This window comes from Eublepharis macularius, chromosome 12 (assembly GCF_028583425.1).
Source record: "Eublepharis macularius isolate TG4126 chromosome 12, MPM_Emac_v1.0, whole genome shotgun sequence".
Taxonomy (NCBI): domain Eukaryota; kingdom Metazoa; phylum Chordata; class Lepidosauria; order Squamata; family Eublepharidae; genus Eublepharis; species Eublepharis macularius.
Window position 1 is genome coordinate 38,894,163 of NC_072801.1, and position 25,955 is coordinate 38,920,117.

Below are 25,955 nucleotides of genomic sequence, written 5' to 3' on the forward strand. Positions count from 1 at the left end.
TGGGGATAATAATAACATACTTTGTAAACCACTCTGAGTGGGTGTTAAGTCATCCTGAAGGGTGGTATATAAATTAAATGTTGTTATTATTATTATTATACTCTTCCTTTAGACTAAATTTCTGTATTTTAGATGTATGGCTGTGTAGCATTTAAACAAGTTTCTTTGTTGATTTATTGCCGTACTTAAATTCAAAGCACAAGGAAGAATAATAACTTAATGACATTTTTATTGGTCTTTGTGGTCTTTAAAGAAGTCAGATCCAAGAGAAGAATGGTAAGAATATTTGCATTCACATTAAATTAAATTATATTCAGTTTATAGGAAACATATAAATGAAAAAAAATGAACATGGATTCCTGAAAGAATTTTAAGTACAGAAAATTCTATTTATAGATAACAGGACTTCTGCATAGGATTTCTCTGCATACAGGTTTTCTTCAAATTGAAGAGGTCACACCTGTCTTTTGATCTCAGCAGTATGCGTGGCGACTACATGCCCATCAACACTATCTCGCACAATTTTCTTTAGATTTTGGCTGGTTGATCCTTTGTGTTCTGGAAGAGATTTGGAGATACATTATTATGTAGGAAACTGCGTATGATTTATTATGTACATAATGATGCTTGGAACTGAGTGCCTCAAGATGGTATCAGACATTTTAGGGTTCTTTTATATGACCCAGAAAGTTGGAATCTGTTCTAAACACTCCTAAACAAGTTAATTGCTAGAAAAAATCTGAAAATCTGACACGTTACTGTCAAAAATACAGGACATAAAGTTTGTCTCCTAAAAGAGAGAAACTAGCAGAGAGCAAGCCAAGCCACACATGGAACAGAATGCTGATTTGTGCCAGTTATGGACTGGGAGGAGCCCTATCCAAAGTAATTTCATTTGTGATTTGCAAAACACACTTTTCTATATGAATTTTATTGTACTCGTGGATGACCTTTGTCAGGGGAGAAAGCCTGTTGGTTTTCCTGGACCTCTCAGCAGCATTTAGGAGGACCATCAATCATGCACTTCTTCTGAAATACTTGTCCAAGATAGCTATCAGTTTCATTTTGCTGTTGTAGTTCTGTTTTTGTCTGTTTTGTAGGCTTCAGAAAGTGATGCTGGGGGACAGCTGTGTGGCTCCATTGCACTTTGCCTGCGGAGTCCTGCAGAGTTCCATTCTGTTTCCCATGCTATTTAATATATACAGGACACCTCTGAGTGAGATACCATCAGTATGCGAATGACATGTGACTATACTTCTTGTTAACCAAGTTAAGTGAGTCAGTGGTTTTTCTGAATGAGTGTCTGTAGGCAATAATAGGCTGGATGAGGGCCAAAGAGCTCAATCCCAACAAGACTGCAGTGGTATTGGTTAAGAATGTAGCCAATTAGGGGTTAAGTTGTCTACCTCTCCTGTATAGGGTTGTACTCCCCCTATAATAGCAGATTTATAGCTTGGGTCGCTATTATTAGGTTGCTATTACATACATGCCTCCAAATGGAGGCTCAGAAGTCTTCTGTGGAATGTAGCACTTTTAACAATCTTTGGCTTGTTTACCAGTTAAGGCCTCAAAAGTGAAATCTGACTATGGATGTCTATGCTCTGAGCACATCCAGGATAGATTGCTACAATTCACCATGATGCATGTGGTTCTGTCTTTGAAGACTGTTTGGAAAGGCCGGCGATTGGTGTAGAGATCATACCCTGCCAGTTCTTAAAGAACTTCAGTGGTTATTGCCAGTCTGCTTTTGGGCACAATACAAATTGCTGATTCTTCCCTTTAAAGCCCTAAATGGCCAGGAACCAAAATATTTCACAGACTGCCTATACCCACATAAACCTATGGAACAGCACAAACACAGCATTTCACACAAATAGAGCATGTAATAGGTGTGGTCTACCATTAGATTCTGATTAATCAAGGCAGCGGTGGTCCTAAGAGAGAGAGATTGTAGGGAGTGAGTGGTGTTGAAATTTGTTGATGTTCTCACAACAGACGTTCTATTCATTGAATCACAAAGGACACTTGAATCTTAGCTTAAATAGATGTATTGCTAATGGATAAATATCTCTCTCATAAAAGTAGCTTCTGTGAACTGGAACACACATTCACCTTGCTCATGCTTGGAGCTAGGTGATGCTTAGTTCCTTAGAGGGCGAGCTTGCTGCCGATCTACTTCAGTTTTTCACAGATACTCATTCTACTCTGCTGTGACCATAATCAGACACAGAAACTGTGAGCTTGTCTACAAAAAATCAGGACAAAAAGCATTTACCTTGAAAACTTGAATCTGGGCCCTCCATTCTGTAAAATGATAAAAGAAAAACAAAATAAATTAATATGCAGTACAATTGTATTTAGTAATATTCTCAGGGTGGAAACTGGAGAAGTGGTTTGAGTAACCAACATGAACAAATGAATGTTCACATTTCTTGTGGAGTTATAAATATATATGTTGTTTAATATTTAATGAATGTAAAGTTTATAGGTAAAATAGAGACACTAGTGGGTATTTTTATGTTGTTTGTTAAGAAAATAATAAAAATGGTTGGCAACCTCTTTTCGAAGTTGATCTCTGCTTCTAGGGAGTGGTAAGGGTAAAGGGTAAACAGTATGCTTCAAGGTGCAAAGGGAATGGTTTATAAGCTGTGGTTGGGATAAACAGTTGGTTTTCAAATCCAATGTTTTATGTTGATGGATCCTTTAAACAGAAAATTTTAAGGAGCCTTAATATTGGCTCATCATCTCATATTTCTGTTCTGCCACATGTGAGAGGAACTGGGCATGTAAGCATACTTTTAAAAAGTAGATTTTTTTTAAAGCTTCAGGCACATGTACTCTATAGTTTCAAATTCGCTTCTGCCTGCAGTATAGACATATAGGGAAGTAGCATGTAATGGAAACCCTGGCCATTTCCACACAACTTACCTTGTTCCGGAAAACAGCGAAATCGCATGAGAAGACGCTGTTATCGTGCAAGAAGACGTGATAACAGCGTCTTCTCACGCAATTTCATGTGAGATTTTGCTGTTTCCCAGAACAAGCTAAGCCGTGTGGAAACGGCCCGTCAGCTAAGAACCTGCAAGAATTTGATGGATCCACATCTTTCTTGCCCTCATCATTAAAAAAATCCCATTAAAGTGCTCAACCATGTTCATTTCAATCTATAAGTGACTAGTTACAGTTATTGTCAGATTTACATGTAAAAATATATCTGGGGAAAGTGTATGTGTGTTTGCATTATGTCTAAACACAATCCTCTGCAGAATTACTCCGGCCTAAACTAATTGAAATCAATGGACTTAGACTGGAATAAGGATTGTGCTGTGAATTACTTATAAAATTCCACCTAAAAACAACCCTTTCAGGCCTGTGTGGGACCCCATATATTAACCCAAACCCTTGGGTGCAAATATGGTAAGTGCCTCTCTTGAATCCCATTTTCAGACTTGTTCATTCACTAACCTCAACTTTTTCTGCCATGCATTGTCTCTACATCAGTCATTCTGGGCACTGATTTTGCCTTTCTTTTTTCCGCCTGAAGTAAATTTTGCCTTACCCATCGAGCTTTCCTTCCAGCAACTGGCGATAAGTGGAAATCTCTTTCTCCAGGCGAGTTTTTATTCCCAAGAGGACTTTGTACTGGTTATTTTGACGCTTGATATCATGACGAAGTTCACTGAGCTCTTCTTCACATTTGGAGATGACATGTTGGATGCTTACGAGTTGAAAGGAGTAGCGAGACTTGGTTTCATCTAAGCTATTCTCCAGGGCATATTTCTGAGAAGACACAAGATTCCAAAGATGTTATCTTTTCAATATGTACATAATGGCTGTATAGACACCTAAGAAGATACTTGGGAAAAATACCGCCTCTATCTGCCAATATGACTTCACCTCTCTTACTCATATCTATGTGTTAGTTCATAATATTTGTATCCTGCTTTTCAAAATGTCTGTGTGGTGTGTAGAATTATACCAAAATGATAAGCCATATTGTATAGGAAAGCAGAACCTGTAATTGTTTTATTTTTATTGTACGTTCTTCATCTTCTATTCCTCCCCTCTGTTTTTTCATCTAAATTTGGAATTTAAGCTCCTCAAAACAGGGGTCTTAAGTTTATTTCACTTGGTAAGTGCCATGGGTATGCAGGGTCCTGTACATTAAAAAAAATAAGGGCTATAATGAAAGTTCATTTGCAAACATTTTTGGCCTGAAAGGGGAATTTTTGGAGAGGTGGGATGTATTAAATCCTTCTCAGATCCCATCTCTTTTGCACAGGTATTCATAGTACCACTTGGCTGCTGCTTTGGCACAGTTTTGTTTTATTTTTTTTAATCTGTCTTCTCTTCCTGGAAATAATGTTATCCAGTAGATTTGAGCACTGTGGGCACTTGAGGATAATGAACTTTGCGGTAGTACCCTCTGCCCTGGCTTTATGTGTCCTTTGAGTGATATCTTCATTGGCTTTATGATTACATCACTGCTCCCAGGAAGAGAAATCATGTTTTAAAGAAAAACCAATTGGTGCCAATACACTAGTTGACAGAGGCTGAACAGGGGTGCCAACACCTGAGGGCTCTGCAACCAGAATCATAGGTTCACAAGAGTTGGAAGGGGCCATACAGACCTTCTAGTCCAACCCCCTGCTCAATGCAGGACAAGCCTAAAGCATCCCTGACAAATATTCATCCAGCCTCTTCTTGAAAACTGCCAGTGAAGGGGAGCTCACCACCTCCCTAGGCAGCTGATTCCACCTTTGAACTTCTCTGACTGTGAAAAAGTTTTTCCTAATATCCAGCCGGTACCTTTCTGCATGTAATTTAAGCCTGTTGCTTCAGATCCTATCCTCTGCTGCCAACTGGAACACTTCCTTGCCCTCCTCCAAATGACAGCCTTCCAAATATTTAAAGAGGGCAATCATGTCCCCCCCTCCTCAATCTCCTCTTCTCCAAACTAAACATTCCCAAGGCTCTCAGCCTTTCCTCGTAGGGCTCAGTCTCCAGACCCCTGATCATCCTTGTTGCTCTCCTCTGCACCCTCTCAATTTTGTCCACATCCTTTTTGAAGTGAGGCCTGCAGACAGTACTCCAGGTGGGCCTGACCAAGGCAGTATAGAGATGGACTATGACCTCCTGCGATTTCGATGCAATGGCCCTTTTGATACAGCCCAAGACTGAGCTTGCCTTTTTTACCATTGCATCACACTGACTGCTCATATTTAGTTTACAGTCCACTCTTACCCCAAGATCTCTTTCGCATACACTACTACCCAGAAGTGTATCCCCCATCCTGTATTTGTGCTTCACATTTTTGTGGCCCAGATGTAATAGGCACTAAGAGGGCACTAAGAAAGGCACTAGTGGGGTCAGAAGGGGAGCATCTCTGCCTAACTGTATGTGTGAGTACGTATGTATGGGTGCAAACAGTTTTGCCCCTTTTAGAGCCCTCTGAAAATTATTAGGGAAAAGGAAGGTGCAATTTATACTGTGTTTTTCATGAAATATTTACCACCATTTCAGCTCAGCCCTAATAGAAACACCCTTCTAACTTGCTTAAAGACAAAACTGCACTAACTGATTGAATGTCTGAATTTTCCAGCCTTCCATTTATGAAGATTCTTGTATATATTTTATTTCTGTAATGAAGTACATAGACCAGATCATGGTAATCGGCTTGCAGTCTGGGTTGGATCCCTGAGCCATGGCAAAGAGTATGCATTGGATCCCGCCAATTTTCTGCTGGTAAAAAAGCAAGGAGGGATCCCCTTTGACCATCCAAAAGGCTATGCTGGGGGTCATGGGACTTAAATGGACAAATGCCATGTGTGAAGGAGGCTTTAATAAGGAGGTGGATTCAGCAAGACTGAAAAGAGTAGCTGGCTGGATCCAACCCTGTAGCACCCCATCTTCTCCCCCTTGTTCCCTGCAACCAAACTTGAGTGTTGTACCTGTTACATTGGATTTATTTGCAGTGGATTATCCTAATGACTGCTTTCCTGTTCATTCTATCAGTGTGACCACTAGCTGCAAAAACTAAGTCAAAATGGCACAATATATTTGGACACAAGTCAGGTTGGAGTTTCCCTGACCCAATGCATACCCTGCAGCCAAATGGCAGCTGCAGGGAGTTACAGGGCCTGATTTGGCTTGGGACTGCTCAGGGAGAGGGGCTTTAGTGGAAGACCTCCCTTCCTCCTGCCACCTGCTACTGCTCGGCAGGACAGGGTGGGGGGGGGCAGGGAAATGCTGCACTAATGCTGCAATGTCACAGTGAATATCCAGAAGTGACATCATCATGCAGGTGTGGCACTCTAGGATTCACCAATAGTTCTATGGTAAAGCCATAGTTTGGGGCTAATCTGTAAGCATCATGTTGGCATGGTGGCATTGCTTCAAGATATTTGCAGGAAGTGATGCAACATCGTTCTTTCCATCCCTGCCCCCTCCCTCTCCTACTGTGCCATGGTCCTGGTCCAGATTGGGTTTTACGATGCTTGGGAAATAAGTTCCCTGCAGCTGTCATCAGGTTATGGGGGAACCCTGACCAATTTGTGTCCAGATGTATCATGCAGTTTGAACCTAAATGTCTCTCCATGTTCAGAGGATCTATAGTTCTAAGGGCTTATCTATGCATTACAACAGACATGAGTTGTGTCAGGGATTCCTCAACATGACTCACAACTACCCATGCATAGAGGAACTCACCTTTACAAAGTGCTCAGCATGGCTCTGGACATTGGGGGGGGGGGTGAAGGGTTTCAGGATTCCCCTCTGCCCCATTTTTGCAAGTGAAAACAACCATGAAATGGAAGCTATTTGCCCCTTTATTGGGCTCCATGTGGCCTTTGATCATGGTCACATGATCCAGGACACGTGGAGCCCAAGGAAGGGGCAGACAGGGCCCTCCTTCGGCTGTTCCCAGTTGCAAAAAGAATCCTGAAATCCCTCTTCCCTCTTCACAGCACTCGGAGCCATAATGAGCAGTGGAACACTTTGTAAAGGTGAGTCCCGTATCTGCATGTGAGTCACATGACTAGTATCAATTGTAATGAATAGATAAACACTTAATGCCAGATGTTGGAAACATATTTTGAATTTCCGTAGGCATTTATTTGGCTGCTGTTGGCCCCTACCCTGTGGAACGGCCTGCCTGAGGAGATCAGGAGAGCTCCCACTCTCCTGGCTTTCCACAAACAATGCAAAACCAAATTCTTCAAAAAGGCTTTTTACTCAGACAGGAGGGCTCTATTGTAGGGAGGGGGTCTCAGATGCTTCACTAATGAATTGGGGACTTCACCACTATGTTGCCTTACATATTATCTGTTGCTTTAAATATGTACTCCCATGTACTACTCATGCTTCATGTTGTCTAATGCCAGTTCTATAATTGATTATGTTCTGTTTCAGCATTTCCTGAACTCTGTATTGGATCCTTACTAGACATGGGCACGATCCAAAAAAAAATTCAGATTAAGCCGTTCGTGGATCTGGGCTGCCACCGAACGTGGGTCACCGATTCTAACCGATCAAGTCTCATTTCCGGTCCGGAATCGGGGAGGCCAGCACCCAGGGCAACCGTAGTCAGGCTCTTGCACACGCATGCGCGCGCGCTCCTGAGTCGCCCCCGCCCATGCAGCAAGCTGGCTGTTCCAGTGTGCTGCGGAGCTGGCGGCAGCGCAAGTGGCTCAGAGGCTGCCCGTGCCATTCACCTGCCCCGCAAGACAAGGGGCAGCCGGCTTGCCCACGCGCCCCTTGTCCTGGGGAAAGGTCAACGGTGCAGGCGGCCTCCCAGCCTCCCGCACTGCCTTTTGCCTTTCCCCAGGACAAGGGATGGATGGCTTGCCCACACGCCCCTTGTCCTGGGGAAAGGCAAACGGCGCGGGCGGCCTCCCAGCCTCCTGCACTGCCTTTTGCCTTTCCTTTATGCCCATGGCTTCAGAACACCCCCTTCCCCCTCCCTCCCCTGGGTTGCTGCTCCGTGGTTGGAAGGAAGCCTGCTAATCAAGGAAAGCTAGGCTTCCATTCGTGTTTTGAGGGCGACAGAAGGAGGGCAAACACAGCTCATTCCCCTGACTCCATTGCCCCGGGAATAAATTACAGGCGCAAGAGTGTCTGCAATTCCGAACAGAAACTGACCCATCCGATCAAGTCCCAAACAAGCAAACTCCTGACTGCTGGATCGGTTGCCCTGGACAGAACCGATTAGCTGAGTCACGATGGTGCAGACGCCAAAATCGGGGGGGGGGGGGGTTGAAATCGTAATTCAGATCAGGCCTATCTCTAATTCTTACTAACGCTATTACTTTGTAAACGTGTATTTATTTAACCTGTGGCATCGTTTATGGGAATGTCCTTGATACTGATTGTACTAATCTCACACTATGTAATCCGCCTTGAGTCTCAGTGAGAAAGGTGGACTACAAATGACATAAACAAACAGACCCTGGTCTGACCTAGCAAATTGGTATTAATTTGTATATAACCACAGCCATTACGAATAAAGAAAAATGAGACTAACATGGGGTCAGGCTGCTGTACATAAATGAGCATAGTTTGAATTTAGGAAGGCAGGGGATCATGGGACTAAAGGGACAAAAGTCAGGTTCTAACTTCTTAGACAGATTCTGCTGTCATTTACAGCACCAAAAACAGAATGTGGAGGAATTTTGGGAAGTTATCTAACCTAGGTCCATCTTCAACCATGGTAGTTACCTTGTTTAGCTGGGTCTGTAGATCAATTTCCAGGGTTTGCAGTGTGCGATTCAATTCAGTGATTTCTTTCCGAGCAGTCTGTAGTTCTTCATGGCTGGGTCTTGCTTCTGTTGAATCACTTGTAAGCTGTAGAGAAAAAGCAGATGAAATAATTTATTAACTTGCTGTTATCACCCAGCTTACCTGAGAGGGGTTTAGTACCCTATTATGTGCAAGGTTTTACAGGAATTTTTCCTCTAGGCTTAACTGCAAAGATCAGATCTCAAAAATAACTATTTATTTCCCACAGTGGGGAAAATATTAAGGAATTGGAGGGACTGTGAAGCTGTGTATATAAGGTCTTGTACCTCACTCTTTGTATCATGGTTCAGACACAATGGCAAACCATGGTTTGGTGCTATGTGTGTCTGTAGTATTGGGGGGAGAGGAATCCTTTATTCTTGTGTTCCTTCCTCCCCTTGAGCTCAGCCAACTCAGAGTGGAAATACATGTTGCAAAGTACCCGGGGACGCTCAAGTGCAGGATTTTATGTTTGGTCCTCAGTAGAGAGGGGCATGAACCAAAATATGAACAAAAATTAAGCATGAACCAGGCTGATATGTGGTTCGTGAACCAGTGGTTCATCAGATCCCATTTCTGATGGACCACCACGAACTTTAGGCTGGTTCGTTTGGTTTGTTTTTTTGGTTCATCACTGCAGACAGCCTGGTGTCAATCAATCAGTTTCCTAGGCAACAGGTGGTGAACTTCCTGCAGACCTTCTGCTGACCCGGAAGTGATCATTTTCTGACCTGGATGTGATGTTTTCACAAACCAAATGAACCGGTTCGCAAGCCAGGGACAGGTTCATGAAAGTTCATGGTTCTTGGTTCGTGAAATTTGACAAACCACGAACCACATGGTTTGTTTTTTTATGGTTCGTGCCCATCTCTAGTCCTCAGTTTACATTCAGTCTCTTGCTCGGCACACGTGTGTGCCACTTTCACCAGAGCTCCCGGTGAATTGAGAAGGCAGAGCACCCATTCAGCTCTGTTTTTGCAGTGAGAACTCTCAGGGATGGACACTGGAAATTTGGCAGTTGCAAACAGAGAATTTCCTTGTCCAAGATTAACTACAGTGGTAGCAAAGAAAGGCATAGCCAGAGCTGTTTCTTTACAGAAATGTAATGCAACAGTTTGCATCAATTTCAAACCATGTTACCAGAATGGAAAAATGGCACCTCACAAAAAATAAAAATAAACAGCAAGAGAGTCTGAGATACTTTTAGCAGTTGAGGAGAAACTGATATTGAACACGTGAATGTACTCGCGTGGAGCAAACTGAAGTGTGACTGTGCACATGAGTGCATGAGAAGTTGGAGGGGGCAGGACACATGAAATGACATTCACTTGAACATCCCTGGGTACTTTGTAACTTGTATTTCCACCCTCAGTTATTTCTGCTTTCCCAGCAAACAATGGTTTTCACTTTCCTTAGGAACCAGGATTCCAAACAGCAGTTTGATCATGAAGTGGCTGTGTGTGAGGAGAGGGGGAGAGCACGTGTAACTCTGAACCATGCCTATGTGTGTGGTCTTTCTGACATCTTAGTACCGACTCTTTTTCAGCCCATTGACAATACTCAAAGATCTAAAAGCATGGGGTGGAGTAACTTACAAGTCTGTTTTCTGCATTAACAACAATCTAGACAATTTCTGTCTTTTGGTGCTACACCTCTGAAGATGCCAGCCACAGCTGCTGGTGAAACGTCAGGAACTACAATGCCAAGACCACGGCAATACAGCCTGGAAAACCCACAACAACCATCGTTCTCCGGCCGTGAAAGCCTTCGACAATACATAGAACATTTTTACTTTATTGGTGAAAGAAAGAAAACAAAAACAATTTAGGAATGAAACCAAAAAGAGAACGTAGTTCTAACTTCTAGACTCTGACAAGGCATTGGTATAATTAGCTGAGCTGGCCAGAGTTCAGAAATCAGCCTGCACATACTCGTATCTCAGTATCAAAATGCTGCATAGCCTTCCCCTGGTGGGTGATGTCAGACTCACACTCACAAACACACACCCATGGGAAAAACCTGCTTTTCAAAAGGACGCCTTGGGGGAGGAAGCTTCCTTTGGGCCACTTGGCTAATCAGGCATGAAGGGTGAGGCATAGAGGGTGTCATTTTCTAATTTGGGCCCAGCTAATGGGGAAATTAGCTTTAAACTAGCCAGGCAAGGTCAGGCTATTAATAATTGACCCACACACTAATTGCTCTATTCTGGGTCATTAGTCATTGGATTGTAAGGTGGTTTTATTTTGAGATATTTTAAATGTTTATTATGGATTTTAATTTATCCCATGAAAATTTGTGGAAATGTCTTGATTTTATCTTGAAGGATATTGTGTTGTTGTTATGGCTTATTTGCTGATGCAATAAAGACAAATTGATTGAATGTGATGCTATTAATAATTACTGAGTGCAGAAAGGTCAGGAAAGGGCATTGCCACCCATGAGGAAGTGTTATTCCCCCGCTATTGACACAACTGAGCATTTTATCCAACTCCAACATTATTGCAATGTCAGGGACAATGTGTGTGAGACAACTCCCTGGGGCACTGTGAATTCCTGGAATGCAATTAAGTTAGCAAGCTCTTGTGGCAACCCGAGGCCACATTCTAATACACCAATAACTAACGCTTCAAAATCCTAGCCAAAAAGGATTTCTCCGGAATATAGGGCAGGCTTGACAAGGATATCTGTTGCTTTGCTGTTACCTGCTGTTGGAACCAAGCATCAAGGCTTTGCTTGTTCTTTTCAATTATCGCTTCATAATCCTCTCTGATCCCTGCCAGAATCTTGGACAGATCTTCTGGTGGGGCTGTGTTCACCTTCACGTTCACCTTCAAGTCCTCGGAAGAGGAATGTGCTGCCATGTTCTGTACACGAACAAATGTGAGGAAGGATATCAGCACATATCAAACCAAGAAGCGAGACAATCCCATTGCATTGTAGCGTTCAAGTCTGCCACCCCCTCCTCTTTGAGTGGAAAACAAATGATTTTAAGGTGGACTCACTTCCCTCCTTCTGAACTTTGACTTGTGTTCTATACAGTTTAACCTTGGATGAGATTTTCCTAAACAATGTCATCTCCTAACTAAGTTTTAAAAAGTTAAAACAAACTTCCCTAAACACGAGTTGCTAGGCAGCTCAAATTTTTTTGATTGCAAGATTTGGGGCAGTGAGGATGTTCAGTCCCAAATGGCCTGTTACCTGTTCTACCTCTTCTTCTTAAATACTGATAGTATGCTGTGCTCTGCAGACAACATAGGAGAGGAGTCATGTCTAGACTTGGATCCCGACTAATGCTTCCATGGAACAGGGTTGGGGGTGCATTTTGAGCTGCTACAGGAGGATGGAAGCAGTAAAATTGCACTTTTTGCATCCATGGAAGCATTTGTCAGCATCCAACCCATACTCTACAGTTCAACGACAAACTTTAGAAAAGAGGTAATACATTGGCAAATTAATAGCAGCAGAGAAGCAAGTGAGGTGGAGCTCGGGATGTTCAGAACAGAACATACTTTGACTCACACCTGCTTATATTCCAGCCCATTAAAAAGTAATTTAAGAATAGTTGCAGGACCAAGCTTGATGTGACAGGGCATCTTTGTATATTAGTTAACATGACTGTTTGCGTATGTATAAAGCATGGTGGGTGGGTGTGCTTTTTTAAAAAAAAGAAAAACGATGTGTGCAGATGAGAGGAACTAAACCCTGCCCTTTCCCCTGCAGCACACCATTGCTTGAACCATGGCATCTCCTGGAAGGGAGTTGAGCTGTAAGGCAAATGGACCAAGCAGTTGTACAGCAAAGGCAGCTGGGGCTCCTAGGCTCTTAATAAAGGAGGAAGACCAACCCAACCCAGTGTGCTTTACACATGCAGTTGTGTGGGGTGTGCCTGTCATGTTTAATTGGCACTGATGAGCCAGGAGTGATTCTAACAGCCTGTTCTAGCACTGCAAGGCTGATGCTGGTAGAACAGGATTCCTGATCTTCATCTTTTGGAATGTCATTTGCTTATCCTTTCTGTGTATGCACACATGCACTTGTGCTGTTGATCTGTTTGAAATCAGTGATTTGGGGTGCTGAATGATTCCCCCCCCCTTAAAGCTTCCCACCTCAGATAGTTGTTTTCCCTTTGCTCTTCACCTGGGAGGCATCAACTAAGTTGAAAATGCGGCACCTACCCAGCGTGCAGCAAAGCTGCTTAAGCTGGGTGCCGTTCATTGCAGCCCTGGAAGGAGGGAGGCTGCACCACCCTTCCCCCCTCCTTCCATATTTGGGTTGTCTGGGCAGGGCAGCAAAGGAGCCCTAGGAGGCTGCGCTGCCCGGCCCAGACGCAGTCGCCTTTGGAGCTCGGCCCACCCTCCTCACCCTATATTTGGTGTAGGACTAGCTGGCTGCTGTTATCAGGGCCGGGTAGGAATTCCCCTCCCCCCTTTTATCCGCATTGGCACTGGAGGAAGGGTTTTTTTCGCCTACCTTGCACCAAGGAGGGGTTTGAGGTGATTGGCTCTGGGTGGTGCCTGTTACTATTCCCTGGCAGGTTTGGGTTTAGATAGGATGCGGGCCGGTGAGCACTCTTGGCGCTTCCCCATTAGTGGGAAGAGGGGCCTGCCCCAAGGCCTGGTACTGCTTTGACGGCTGCCAGTGGCAGGGGCAGGCTGCCTTCGGGAGCCCCCGCTGGAGAGGCCTTACCTCACTGCTATACGGCTGAGGTGTTAGGTGCTCAAAAGGGGGGTGACCAAGTTTGCCTGGCCGGCCGGGTCCACACCATCCTGTGGATGGGTCGCACCCGGGGCTTCGGGGCTCACCCAGACAGGTCAGGGCGGAGGTCCATGGTGGATCCCGTGGCCTGACCTGTACCGCTTTAGGCCCTTGCTGTTGTGTTTATTGTTGCTGTATATAGTTAATAAAGTGGCCCTTAGATCCAACTTAGTGTCTGCCTCTTCATTCTGACTAGGGTGGCAATGCAAGCACAAGATTTCTCGTGCCCTGCATAAACAATGTCTCACAAACCAACATTTTTGCAGCAAGATTTATTAGGGCAAATTAACACATATGTTCCAAGTCTATAGAATTTGTATTCTGAGAGGGAGGTTTTAAAGATTTTAGGCAAAGGAAGGAAGGGGATGGCAGGGAAGGTTGGCTCACCAAAAATGCTTGGGATGTAACTCAGGAAGATCCTGTGCATGCTAAATGTATGCTCAACCACTGAGGCATTGCCTGTGTGATATAATTTAGTACACTAGGGATGCTTCGAATTTCACTATGTGAACATGTTCAGCAGTGGAATTTTCTATGTTCGAAGGTAGCTGTCAGATGTAAGCTGATTGCTTGGTTGATTTCGTTCGTGTTAAGCAGCCAAGAGTTCCTGCTAAACTGTTTTTTATTGGGTTTTCCCAAAAGAGCACGTGTGCAAGGATATGGCTGATTCAAACTGTTTGGCAGCCATTAATATCACTAAGGACTTTTTAGATGAATACCAAAAGGTGGGATTTTATGGAAACGTAGTATTTATTGATAACTGAGTTATATGATGCATGAGTTATATGATTCGTCTTTTGGAATGTCAATTGCTTATCCTTTCTTGTGTGCACACATGCACTTGTGCTGTCGATTCACTTGTCAATTTAAACAACTGCCTGCTGAGCAGAGCAAGTATGGAACAAAGATGGGGAAGTAGTAGACTTCAGTCAGGCTTTGTGAGAATTCACTTCCAAAAAAGTCGATTGTGCTGTTCTGCATGACTTAGTAAGGAATGCCACTTGTAGAACACCCACAAACAGATTGACAGACTAGGTATGTGATCATCAAAAAATCATGTCTCTGTTTGCAAATAGGTGTTTGAGCATCCCTGTAGGACACCAGCGTAATACTGTATGCTGGAGGAATGCGTATATGTGAAACAATAAAAAGATTGGACTATAACCATGTTGAGAAAAATCTAACCCAGTGACGCAGTTTAAAAACAGAGTTAAATAGGGTTTTAGAATCCCTTACTAAAACAGCACATACAACTCCAAGGAGCATTGTCTTCTACTGTACATGAGACTGTTTTTCAGTCCCTACTCATAGTTTTCACAAAACTGTGTGTGACCAGGTTTATATGCAAAGGCTGTAAACGTTCTTTGTAATTACTGCAGGAGCAACTGAATGGAATACACATAATTACTGTGTAAACAACCTAATTATTAGACAAGCTGAACTGGTCTGGTAAAGTTCCCTTCATTACAGTATCATCCTGTGGCTGTTATACTGCAAAGCGCCCTTGGGAAGCCAAGGTAATAATGCTAAAACCAGCCAATATAAGGCCACCTAACATGGTATTCTGTTTAGTTGCTTAGAGGGGAACATCTCAATGCACCTTGCCAAAAGCATTTTCGTGGCACAAAATTACATTTGTGATTGGAACACTGCCTTGTATTTGGGTCATGTTCTACATTTTTGCTGTTGTTTCCATTCCCCTTCAGCCCTAGGAACTACCACAAGAATCCCTTAACACACCAATGGTTGTGCTTCACCTATATTATTATATGTTGGATCACACGGCCACTGGAAGAGCCAATAATAGTTCTGGAGCATTGCAGGAAAACCAATATTAAAGGAACATTAAGGACAGAGCAAGCAATTGGGACATTTGTTCTCAAAAGAAGCAGCTGGCTGGAGAATATTATTTTCAGATATAGAACACTCTATTGATTTTTAACAATAGAGTATGGATTAGCTGTACCACTCTCAATGTGTGTACACACATGCATATGCACACAGGCTGCTGAAGTGGGTTTGCAGGTAAATGTTAAGATGGAAGCAAAATCCAAAAGATAAAATGTTCAAAATGAAGTATGTGCAAAACAAATAAACTGACTGGGGAGTGGGGAGTGAAGAGGAAGATCTTTGCTGGCAACTGAGTTCCATCTGGACTAAATTTGTCTTCCTCTTCCTGCGGGTACTGTAAAGTTGGGTGTGTGACAAAGCATGAGTCAAAGGGCAAAAGCCAAATAGATTTTAACCCATGGCTCTTGTATGGTACCTGTGGATGAACCAGCAATTGATTCCTGACCCACTGAAGCCATATTGTTATTTTATCTATATCAGGGGTCTCCAATATGGTGCCCTTGGGAACCCAGTGTTTTTAGAAAGTGGGCAGGGCCAGGAGCGGCTCTTGCATGGAAGAGGTTCTGATTGATTGTGGATATTTTTTAAAACTTGTTTCAGCAGTAGCTGCCACCACAGTGCCAGTTTTATTCTCTCTCATTCCCCTCATCAGTGTATTTTTTAAAATTATCTGTATCTTCCCCTGCACTTATGCTTCCTGTGAGTATGTGTGAGTGAGAAAATGATCAACTAAGAGTGGGAGTGAGTGATTCCCCCCGCCTCCCCCCCACACACATTAAACAGAATTTCTGCCTGGAATGCTGACAGCCTGTGTAGTTGGCTCTGCCTTCTGTGACAGGCGGCCATTTTGTGGTTGCATGCGCCACACTGTGTGAGAATTTCAGAGGAGCCCATGGGCTTTAAAAGGTTGCGGACCCAAATCTATATTGAATTTGTTTGTTGCTGTGAGGTACTTTATGCTCCCTCCCATAGAAAAGGAAGATATAAATACTTAAATAAACTTCACCCTAAACAAATGGAGCCTATGATGATCACTCTGTGTGGTACAACTTGGCATACAGATAAGACAAAGACAAATGGCAGGGGATGTTTATGCACAGTTGCATAGAGAGTGCAGGAAATCAGGCTCGATGTTTAACTGACAGGTATTAAGTTCAAGATTTTGTTTAGTTGTACTTAAAGAGCTTCAATCAGTTATCCTGTTTAGGGACCCAGGCAAATATTTTCTGTGAGTTTTGACATAATTCTGCTTGGACTGCCTTAAGACCAATCCCCAAAACTTCAGTACTATGTTTGGGATCTAACAGGTAAGATTCTCTAGCAGAAATCCTGAGACTTCAGCTCTGAAACAGTATACACCAAAATAATCCCTTCTCTGGGCATTATTCAGTGGCTTGTGAAAGTGGTGGGGCGGAGGAACACCCAATGAATCAGTAATGGTTATTTTAATATTGCAATGAATGTAGTACAGATAGGACCAGCACTTGCCAGTAGGTTGTCTGACTCCTCCTGACCAGAGATAAACTTTCTGCATAGATAGCAGTATAGATAAAATTCCCTTAAGTGCAGCAGCTCCCAGTAAAACCAAAGCAAATATTTCAGCATGACTTCTCAACACATCTGTTTTCATTAGGTCAACAAACTTAAAAGGGTCTCAGATAACTTACAGCATAGTTCTGAACAGATTTACACCTTTTTAACTTCATTGACACCCATGAATTTAGAAAGGGTGTAACTGTTTTTGGGATTGCACTGTTGTTGTTGCTGCTGCTGCTGCTGTTGCTGTTGTTATTATTATTATTGGAAGTGTAAGAACTAAAATCTAGGAAATTCAACTAATGCACCTTAGTGATTTTTTTAAAAAAGCAACTCTTTCATGTTTGTCTTACCTCTTCATGTTCTTTCTTCTTGAGTATATGATCTTCTCGCAGAGCTTCAATCTCCATTTCTAGATCAGTTATGATTATTGTCATATTGTCAAGTTCCTTACGAATGTTTTCAACATCATTCTGCACACTTTGACGGAGTGCTTTCTCTGTCTCGTATCTTAACCAAGAGGAAAAAAGTGACATAGTTGAATGATGTGGACAGAGTGCCCCCCCCCAAATTTTAGGATTGTATGGACCCTAAGAAGGTCTACTTGGAAAACAAATTTCATGTTAGTCAAAGGGGTTATTCCCAGCAAAATGGCTGTAGGATTGCAGGATTGTAACTCTTTAACCAGTCCATGCCAACACCTTCATGCCAAAAACTATAGACTAGGTCCTAGCAAGAAAAATCCCCAATTATTCTACCCAGTCTTCTATATTGGGCCATTCCTAAGGATCAGGAATGTATGTATGTATGTTTGTTTGTTTGTCTGTCTTTCTCACTGAGACTCAAGGTGGATTACACAGTATAGGTCAATACAATCAAACATTAAAAAAACACTACAATAGAGTACGGATTGTAGAAATTTGAATACAAGCAGAAGCCAATACAGAACTGAAGACAATGCTAAAACAATGCATAAGCAATTTAACATGACATATTAAACAACACAGAAACTACTGGGTAGGGACAGAGAACTAACTAGTGAGCACTTCATGATGCATTTGGCTTGCATCAAAAATTGACTCAAAGTGATTGCTCCCTACATCAATTTGGCAAAATATAAAACTCATGAGCTAAAATAGTGATCAGGGCTGGGTTGGAGGAAACAGTGACTGTTTAACATGCAGTGAACTAGTGCGTGGAATGAAGTCTATGTTGTAACAAATGCCAGAATTACCCTGAGGTGACTGTCAACACTATGAGATAATTGTCATTCCTAATACATTCTGTGTCTAGATATGATACATTTCCTTTGTGTGCACACACAATGTCAGATGACAGATGTATTGGTGTAAATTCATTTGTCTGCCATAGCAGGGTAAAATGGCGCTCAGTGTAAACAATAACTTTAATCATTGCCATCTGTGGAAACTGGCTTGCCTCATTAGATGAGGTGGAGTAGGCGCAGAATTTACTTACAAACATTCGAAACTTGTAGCTCAAGTTAAACTATTTACACATTTGAGAAATTGTTCCAGGGAAAATCTAGCAGAACAACCTTCTGGATGTTCCCATTAGATTGCATTACAGTGACTGAGAGAGGAATTGTTTGAACTGCTCTAGCCAGGAGAATTCCACGGTCAACAGGAGCAGAAAGAAACTAGCCAGTGTGAGGGTCCTGAAGAATGTATGAAACCCATGGCAAAACAAATACCATATCTACTCAAATTCAAGACTGGGATTTTTTCCCAGGTATGCCATCAAAGACAGAGAGAAGTTTGTATTACATGCGCATACAAGTTACATTTTTATAACATTTTTAAAGGGATTTTCTTACATTCAGTATTGTCTTTCTTTTGAGTAAATATGATATTTCAGTGATGCTGAGTAAAGGGATGGGGGGAAAGCAGACACAGCCTGCAAGCATTGGAGAACTCCTTACACAGAACTTGTTTTTAAAGCTATTCTTCTGGTCCTCATTGCCTTTTTGATTCTTATCATATATTATTCCATTTCCCCCCCTGCAATCATCTCTAATGGATACTTCACACCAAGGTGTTGTAACATGCCAAATAGACATGGCAGAAAGTAAAATGGGTAGCTGAGGGCCAGTGAATAAGAGTCAGGGGAATATTGTTCTGTGCTTTTCAGTATCTTGTACTTTGTCCAGCCTAGTGGTTAACCAGCAGCCTACTGAACTGGGTAGTTAATATGAGTACAGTGTAATAAATGGTGTGTGACTCAAACTTTATGCAATTTAAGCCATGCTTTATCTAGATGCAATATTTTCTGGGTTGTTACAGACTAAGAATCAGGCCTAGGGTTTTGCCCTTTTCTCTTTCCAAGGATGAGTGAAAAATTCAAGAAACAACTTACTTGAGTCTGAAGTCTTCTGTCGCCATTTTAGCATTGTCAATCTGTAGGACGATGCCTGCATTGGTAACCCGTCCATTTTCGATCTGTAATTTTTACACATAGAATTAATCTCTATATGGACATCTAGATGTATCTCATGAAACAGTTCTCATTTGTGGGGAGATTGTGTGTCTGGGGAGTTTAATTAAATGTGGGTAAGGCTTTTGATTCTTAGCACACTGGATTTGAGAGTAATTCTTTTACACAGTGCAGAAATACTGTAAGTACCATAACATCAATGTCAAAGATAGCTGTGCCAAGAAGCAGTATCTGTCTTGTCGCTGCTGCATTCAATATCAGCTCGAGAAGTGTTAGAACTCTGTGCAATGACAACAAGTGCCAGAAAAGTGCCAAAATTCTTTGTTGTTTCTCTCCCTTTCCTATTCTTCAATCTAAGAATTCACTGAATTGTTGTCTGATGACTAATTTGAAGTTTGCACTGTTAGAATTTACGTTGTGACCCCCTCAGACAGTAGGGCTCTTCCATAATACCTATTGACTTAATTTAAATATTTTAAAAAACTACTTCAAGTGTGCCACTTGAGTTAGTATCATGAAAGTTGGAAACCTTGTTGAATACAAATCATCATCCAAGTAAAATGTTTCCGATTCTGGTGGTTTGTAAAAGACATTCAAGATCTCAGTTGTCAGAAGTTTATTTACCTGGAAAGGTTACCATTTCTATGAGTAAAAAAGACATAGGCGTTATGAAGAAATATTTTGTGATTGGCCGCAGCATGGATAGCAGCCATGCTGTGGCTGGCAGTGGCCCCCATGGGATCCATTTTTTCATCGTATCCACTCATAGTTCTCACAATTCCAGAAGTGACCACAGGCTAAACAAGACTGGGGACTCCTGTGCATGACCAATAACAGATCTGCAGCCTCAATAAATTCTGCTTGTTTCTTTGTTAGCAAGAGTATCTCACTAGCGAAACAGTTCTTTTAGTGCTGTCCCTTTGTGCTCCAACATAGTACCCTTATAGCTAAGATTTAGATGGTCGCATTTTTATCAGCTAAGATTGCTCAGTCCCTGCTTACCTAAAGTGCACTACTATCTGTTTTTAGGAGCTGCAGCTAAATAGATACTCATCGTGCCAAAAAGTCTATGAGGAGTACAATTGCCAACCTGGGACATGAAGTTCTCCTGTAATTATGATTGATCTCCAGAGGTCAGTTCCCCTGGAGAAAATGACAGCTTTGGAAGGCAGACTGTTGTATCACATCCCCACTGATCTGTCCTTCCCCAAACTCTGCTCTCCCCAAGCACCACCCTAACTAAATCTCCAGGAATTTCCAAGCCAGAGATGGCAACAGTAGCTACAATCGCTGAAGTCCCTGCACCCCTTTTAGGCAGAGGTGAAGGCAAAAGGAGACAGAAAGAAGAGCAATTACCTTTATCCTACTCCATCTTATGAACATCCATTCTTTCTGGCTTTAAGATTTGTCTTGTGTGCTTACCACCATTCTTTTCCAGCAGTACTTACATCCCTGGATAATCTAAATAATATCTTCCATCCACACTACAGTGTTTCTTTCATAGATCTCCTGATTTTAATTTATCTGAGTTTGCTCCTGTCTTCCCTTTAGAAAGAAGGATGCAGTGTGGTGGTGGGATGGAAATTAGTATGTGGAAGCCATACGCGTTGATTCTTTATAGGGGATTGGCAATCTTTTTTTGCCTAAGTGTCCAAAACAATGCACCATCTACCATTAAGATATTGGTGTGCCAGAAAACAAATTTGGGAGGGGGGGGGGTAGTACTTGGCCAGACTCACTTGGAGGCAAGCCAAGATGCTGCCAGCATCTCAGAGATGCCTTGGGCTCAGGTTGTGACTGCAGATCTGGGAGGTGATGGAAAACACAATTGCCTTTTCCCACACTACTGGCCCCAGCAGGGCTGCCAGTGCCTCAGTGGCTCTGGTGGAGATTTGGCCTTCCTTTGCTGTCAATTAATCTGATATAACATCAGTGACATCATGTATACTGGTTAAAATCCGCTCTCATCCCATAGACTTGCAGAAAGAGTGGTAAAATTATCTTCCTGCCCCAAAACTGTGATTAAAATATGTTAAGTGATTACAAACATATGACGAATTACATCAAACATCCATTTCGAGTGAAAGGAAAAGACATGTGGGGTTGCTGAAGAGTGGCTCTGAAAAAGCAGTGTATAGAAAGGTTATAAAAGGTCTGAGGACAGCAGTTTTGGCTCTCGGCCATTTTTGTTTGTTTGTTTGGTATATGGTTTTGGGTAGGAACTTGAGTCACCTGAGTCCTGCAACTGAAGCATTCCCAAGAGATGACTGAATCCTTTCCTTGAAGAAGAAAAAGATCACAGAACTGGAAGGATCCATATTTGGAATGTATTCATTAAGCAGCATAGGGAACAGGTACAACATTCCTGGGAAATTAGTGTACACCTCAAGTATTGCCAGAAGGTGTGATGTGGAAAGCCCTGAAGAAGTCAGCTGGCTGAGAAATAAACCCTGACAACCTTTTCATATCCAAGGCATGTAATTGTTATTGAACTGTGGAGCAGGAAAAGGGCAGTAGCTGAAGACTTGGAATGAATTATTTCTATTTTGATAGTTCCCAGTTTGAAGGAGTATCCAGAATATTCAGCTGAGATGTCTAAAAGGCATAATAATAATAGATTGTGTGTGTGGGGGGGGGAGTCTTTTACCAAAAAGCTGAAGACTCATATCTTCACCTGGCTGGGTGTTGCAAAGACACACTGGCCAAAAAGCCATCTAGTCCACCTGTCTGCATCTTCCCCTGCACCCCCCCCCACCTTCACAAAAAAGCAGAGCCTTGACAATAATGTGCCATAAACAGAGAACTTGCTTAGACAAATGGCTTTTGATGATTTGAGCAAGAGAATGAAGTCATACATTACAGGAGATGACAGACACGCACAGACACTCACAGGGTCTGCATCCAATCTGAACTGGGAAAATTTGCTTTCTGGCTCCCAATCTGGCAATCAGCCTGATGCGGAGTGTGAACAGAACCATTGTGCCAGAAGGAAGCTTTATGATGGTGGGATGCTGCTGTACAGCCTAGGTCTAATTGTCCACGATGCTTCAGAGGAAGTGGATAAAATCCTCAAGCATATATTGGTTGAGGAATGGACTGACCATGGAGCCAAAATAGAGGTGCCACAGGAGAAATTCTAGTATCCTTCATATAAGAAATTAAATGTTCATCTAACTGTTTCTCATCTAATTGCCTTTGCTGGATAAGCCACTGAACAAGACTGCAAATATGTGATGGATTTGCACAATGTAAACATTTGTCCTTTCACCTTCTTGGGGCTCTGGAGTCTGGACCAAAAATGTGAGGATGATTAAATGCAGATCTGAGATGAGGTCTAGAAAATTGAATGTGCTGAACACAATTCTAAAGAACTATTTGAGTTAGAAAATCAGGCTGAGGTGAACAGCCAGAAGAGCATGAGCGCAGAGAAGAGGGTTAAGGACTTGCAGAGGGGGAGCAATGTCTGTTTAAGTGGACTGAGGAGGAGCAAAGGGAATTCTGGGGCAGAGACTCCAGGCATATACACAAGAACACATGCATCTGCCTTATAGCGAGTGAGGCCGTTGGCTCAGCACTGAGTCCTCTGACTACTAGAAGTGGCTCTTTGATGGTCACAGGTGAAGGTCTTTCACATCACTCAGTTCCTTTTAAATATGGATGCTGGGGACGGATCCTGGACCATCTGCATGCAAAGCAGATGCTCTGCAAATAAGCCGTGGCCCCTCCCCACCAGGAGGGTGTCCAGGAGGATCACTTGGGGGTGAGCCAGCCCAGTAATTAGAAGGACACAGCCAAGCCAAAGCCAGCATGTAATCAGTTTCTTCATGTGGTACTCGTGCTTTTTTTTTTTTTTACTTCATGAGATAACTATGGAAGCAGAACCAAAGGCACTCAAATCCCACATTTATTACACTCTGGGTGTCAGGTGCACCAATTCCTTGGGCTGGCAAGAGTACTTTTCCACCTGCTAGAAACCTGTTCAGGCAAACAGAGCCCCCACAGCGTCAACATTTCAAAGCAGTTTAGGATCAGATCAAAGACAGGTAAGTAATGGGCTGGGGAAGACAAGGAAGGAAGTAGCAGTTGGAAAGGCCAGATGTGCTTCCCGTGACTTCTTAACCTGGGGAAATTCTCAAAACTAAAAGAAAAACTGGGTTAAAACCACTGCTTCTTGGTTCCTCTCCATTGGCTGTAGAGCTCAGGCTCTCCCCCCCCCCCCCGACTTAAATCATGCTGGCTCTAATCCCAGAGGGTCTGTTACCATGGGGAAAGAGTTGCTTAGATGTGTGTTAAACCCCTGGGAGAAATGCCACTAAACACAATCTTGCAGAGTGCTGTGTGAAAATCTTTCCAGATTACAGGAAGCACAAATTATCTTCATCCAGAACCAGAAATGCTCTTCCCAAGCTAACCCTTTCCTTATAAGGCAATGCAAAATTAAAAGTTATTTATCTGATTCATCACAAAGATTAATACTGTTTAAATAGGTTTTATTAAGAGTCCAGATTAACATCACAGATAGTTCTGCATGGAGAATTGTAAGCTTGAAAGGCAGCATCATTGAAATCTAATATAAAATTTTTAATAGGAACCACAAATTCCTTTTTAAACTCCTATTATAGTGACGTTACAAGGAGCGGGTTGGGATCATTGTTTTAATTATTAAGAGCCGAATGGCCCACTTTTTTGTAGTGTAGCAGAGAGTCAGGAAGTTCCCTCCTTCTGCATCACAAAAAGTCAAGACAGATGGGCCCACAACAGGAGACTTCCAAAATAGTTCTGTGTGGATCAGTATTATCACCTCTTGTTAAAAGCTATTCAATACCTTGCATTTATTCAGTGGTTACTGAAGTCCCATGTATACATGCATATGGAAATATTTAATTGGAATGCATCATCCATTCTGCTTGCTCAAGGGTTATTCAATTAACTGAGTTTAGCAGGAGTACAGGATCTGCCTGAAGGATTCATCTAGAGCTCTCAGGCTTTGCCAATGCCGGCGTGTCAACAATTATACATTTAAAAGTACATGTAAAAAATAAGCATCATTTCAGCTTCAGCATACAGAGAACAACATTCTCTGCTTAGAACTCTAATATCTTTACACACAGGGAAGAGGAAAAGAACAGTTAAAGAGCATTCCTTTAAATGGACTGTGGAATTTTTGGCCCTATCTAGAGGTTTATGAATATGTATCTACATAATTGTTGTACTCATTATACATGGATGTCTATGCACTGTTTGGAAATATTGGAGGATTGTGTATAGGTAGAGCGTATTAACTGTTATTTATGTACTAGAATATATGATATTTTTATATGGGATCTATTTATTCACTTAATGCACTTGCCACTTGATAAATAAATAGAATACCAGTATTTTTGTACAATTAAAATTTCAAGGCAGTAGACTTCAGCATTAACTTGCCATTTTGTGATCCAGTGTGCCTAAATGCTTCAGCACTGGTGGAGATGTTGTGCAAATGCTCATTTAGAAAAAGATAACTTCTCCCCAAGATCTTAGAAGAATTAGCCCTTGCCCAATTCCCTCTACCCTTCAAGTTCCCACCCTTTCTTGAGGACATTTCTTATCCCTGACTTCAGTAGCAGTACCCACTTGAAGTCGTATTTCGGAATATTTAATGCAGCAATCAAGGCTGAATGAGTGATTTACCGTTTGTGTATCTGGCTTACCTGCTCATGCATGTCTGTAATGTTTTGCTCGTATCCCTTAAAGTCGTACTGGTTGCCATGAGAAGACCTCTTATGATGCCACTCCCGGATGCAGCTCTCCAGCTGAGAGTTGGCCTCTTCCAGAGAACGCACCTTGTCCAAGTAGGCAGCTAAGCGGTCATTCAGCTCCTGCATCGTCTGCTTCTCACTTCTTCCCAGGAAGATGTTTCCATGACTCCCGCAAGCGCTTCCCCACCCTGCCCCTGCATCACAGGCCAGCCAGATTGGGTTTTCAATGGAAATGGGAACATAAACACCAGTGCCTCCTCCATGCATGCTGGAAGCCCTGTAGGAAGCTCCTGCATGGGAAAAGCCACATCCTCCAGCACCCCCGAGAGAGACAGAAGAAAAATGGTACAGGCCTTGGCTGGAGTTCATGCTGTCATCTGTTAGGAACTGAACGTAAACACTCGGCACACTCTTGCGACTGCTGGCACAGTCTGAGAGGTGTTTCACCTTCCCTGAGCTCTTTTAAGCCTTTCCCTGTGGGAGTTTCCTTATGCTAAATAACTATGCCAACAAGATTGTGTCATCACCAAATAAGTGTTTCCTCTTGGTCAGTTCTGAAACCTTTATTAACAAATACAGTTGTCATTATTAAGAAATACAACAGCATACCAAGGGTTCTGTCCTCTATCTCCCCCCCTCCCCGTGTTGATTTTTGCATTGTATCAGCAAGGTGTGGCCCCCAAAGAGAGGGTGGAGCTGAGCTGAAAGAGCTCAGAGTCTACTTCAAGTTTCTTTTCAGTTCATGGCTCATCTGTGTTATGTTTCACTGTTTGCAGTGGCGAGAAAAACTGCCTGAATTACACACAGTACTAAACGCCAGAAAACAAGTTAGGCTTCCTGCATCTC

The 25,955-nt window shown here is 42.5% G+C and overlaps 1 protein-coding gene across 1 annotated transcript; it reads right to left on the bottom strand.

The window, feature by feature from the left end:
* Nucleotides 1-211: 211 nt before the first annotated feature.
* Nucleotides 212-25,529, bottom strand: LOC129338649 (keratin, type I cytoskeletal 23-like). The gene is made up of 8 exons (XM_054993041.1): nucleotides 25,062-25,529; nucleotides 19,291-19,373; nucleotides 17,271-17,427; nucleotides 11,478-11,639; nucleotides 8,716-8,841; nucleotides 3,560-3,780; nucleotides 2,276-2,304; nucleotides 212-558 (listed from the first exon to the last, which is right to left on the bottom strand). Exons 1-8 carry the CDS (start codon nucleotides 25,476-25,478, stop codon nucleotides 455-457), a joined length of 1,299 nt encoding a protein of 432 aa, XP_054849016.1. The 5' UTR covers nucleotides 25,479-25,529; the 3' UTR covers nucleotides 212-454.
* Nucleotides 25,530-25,955: the final 426 nt, after the last annotated feature.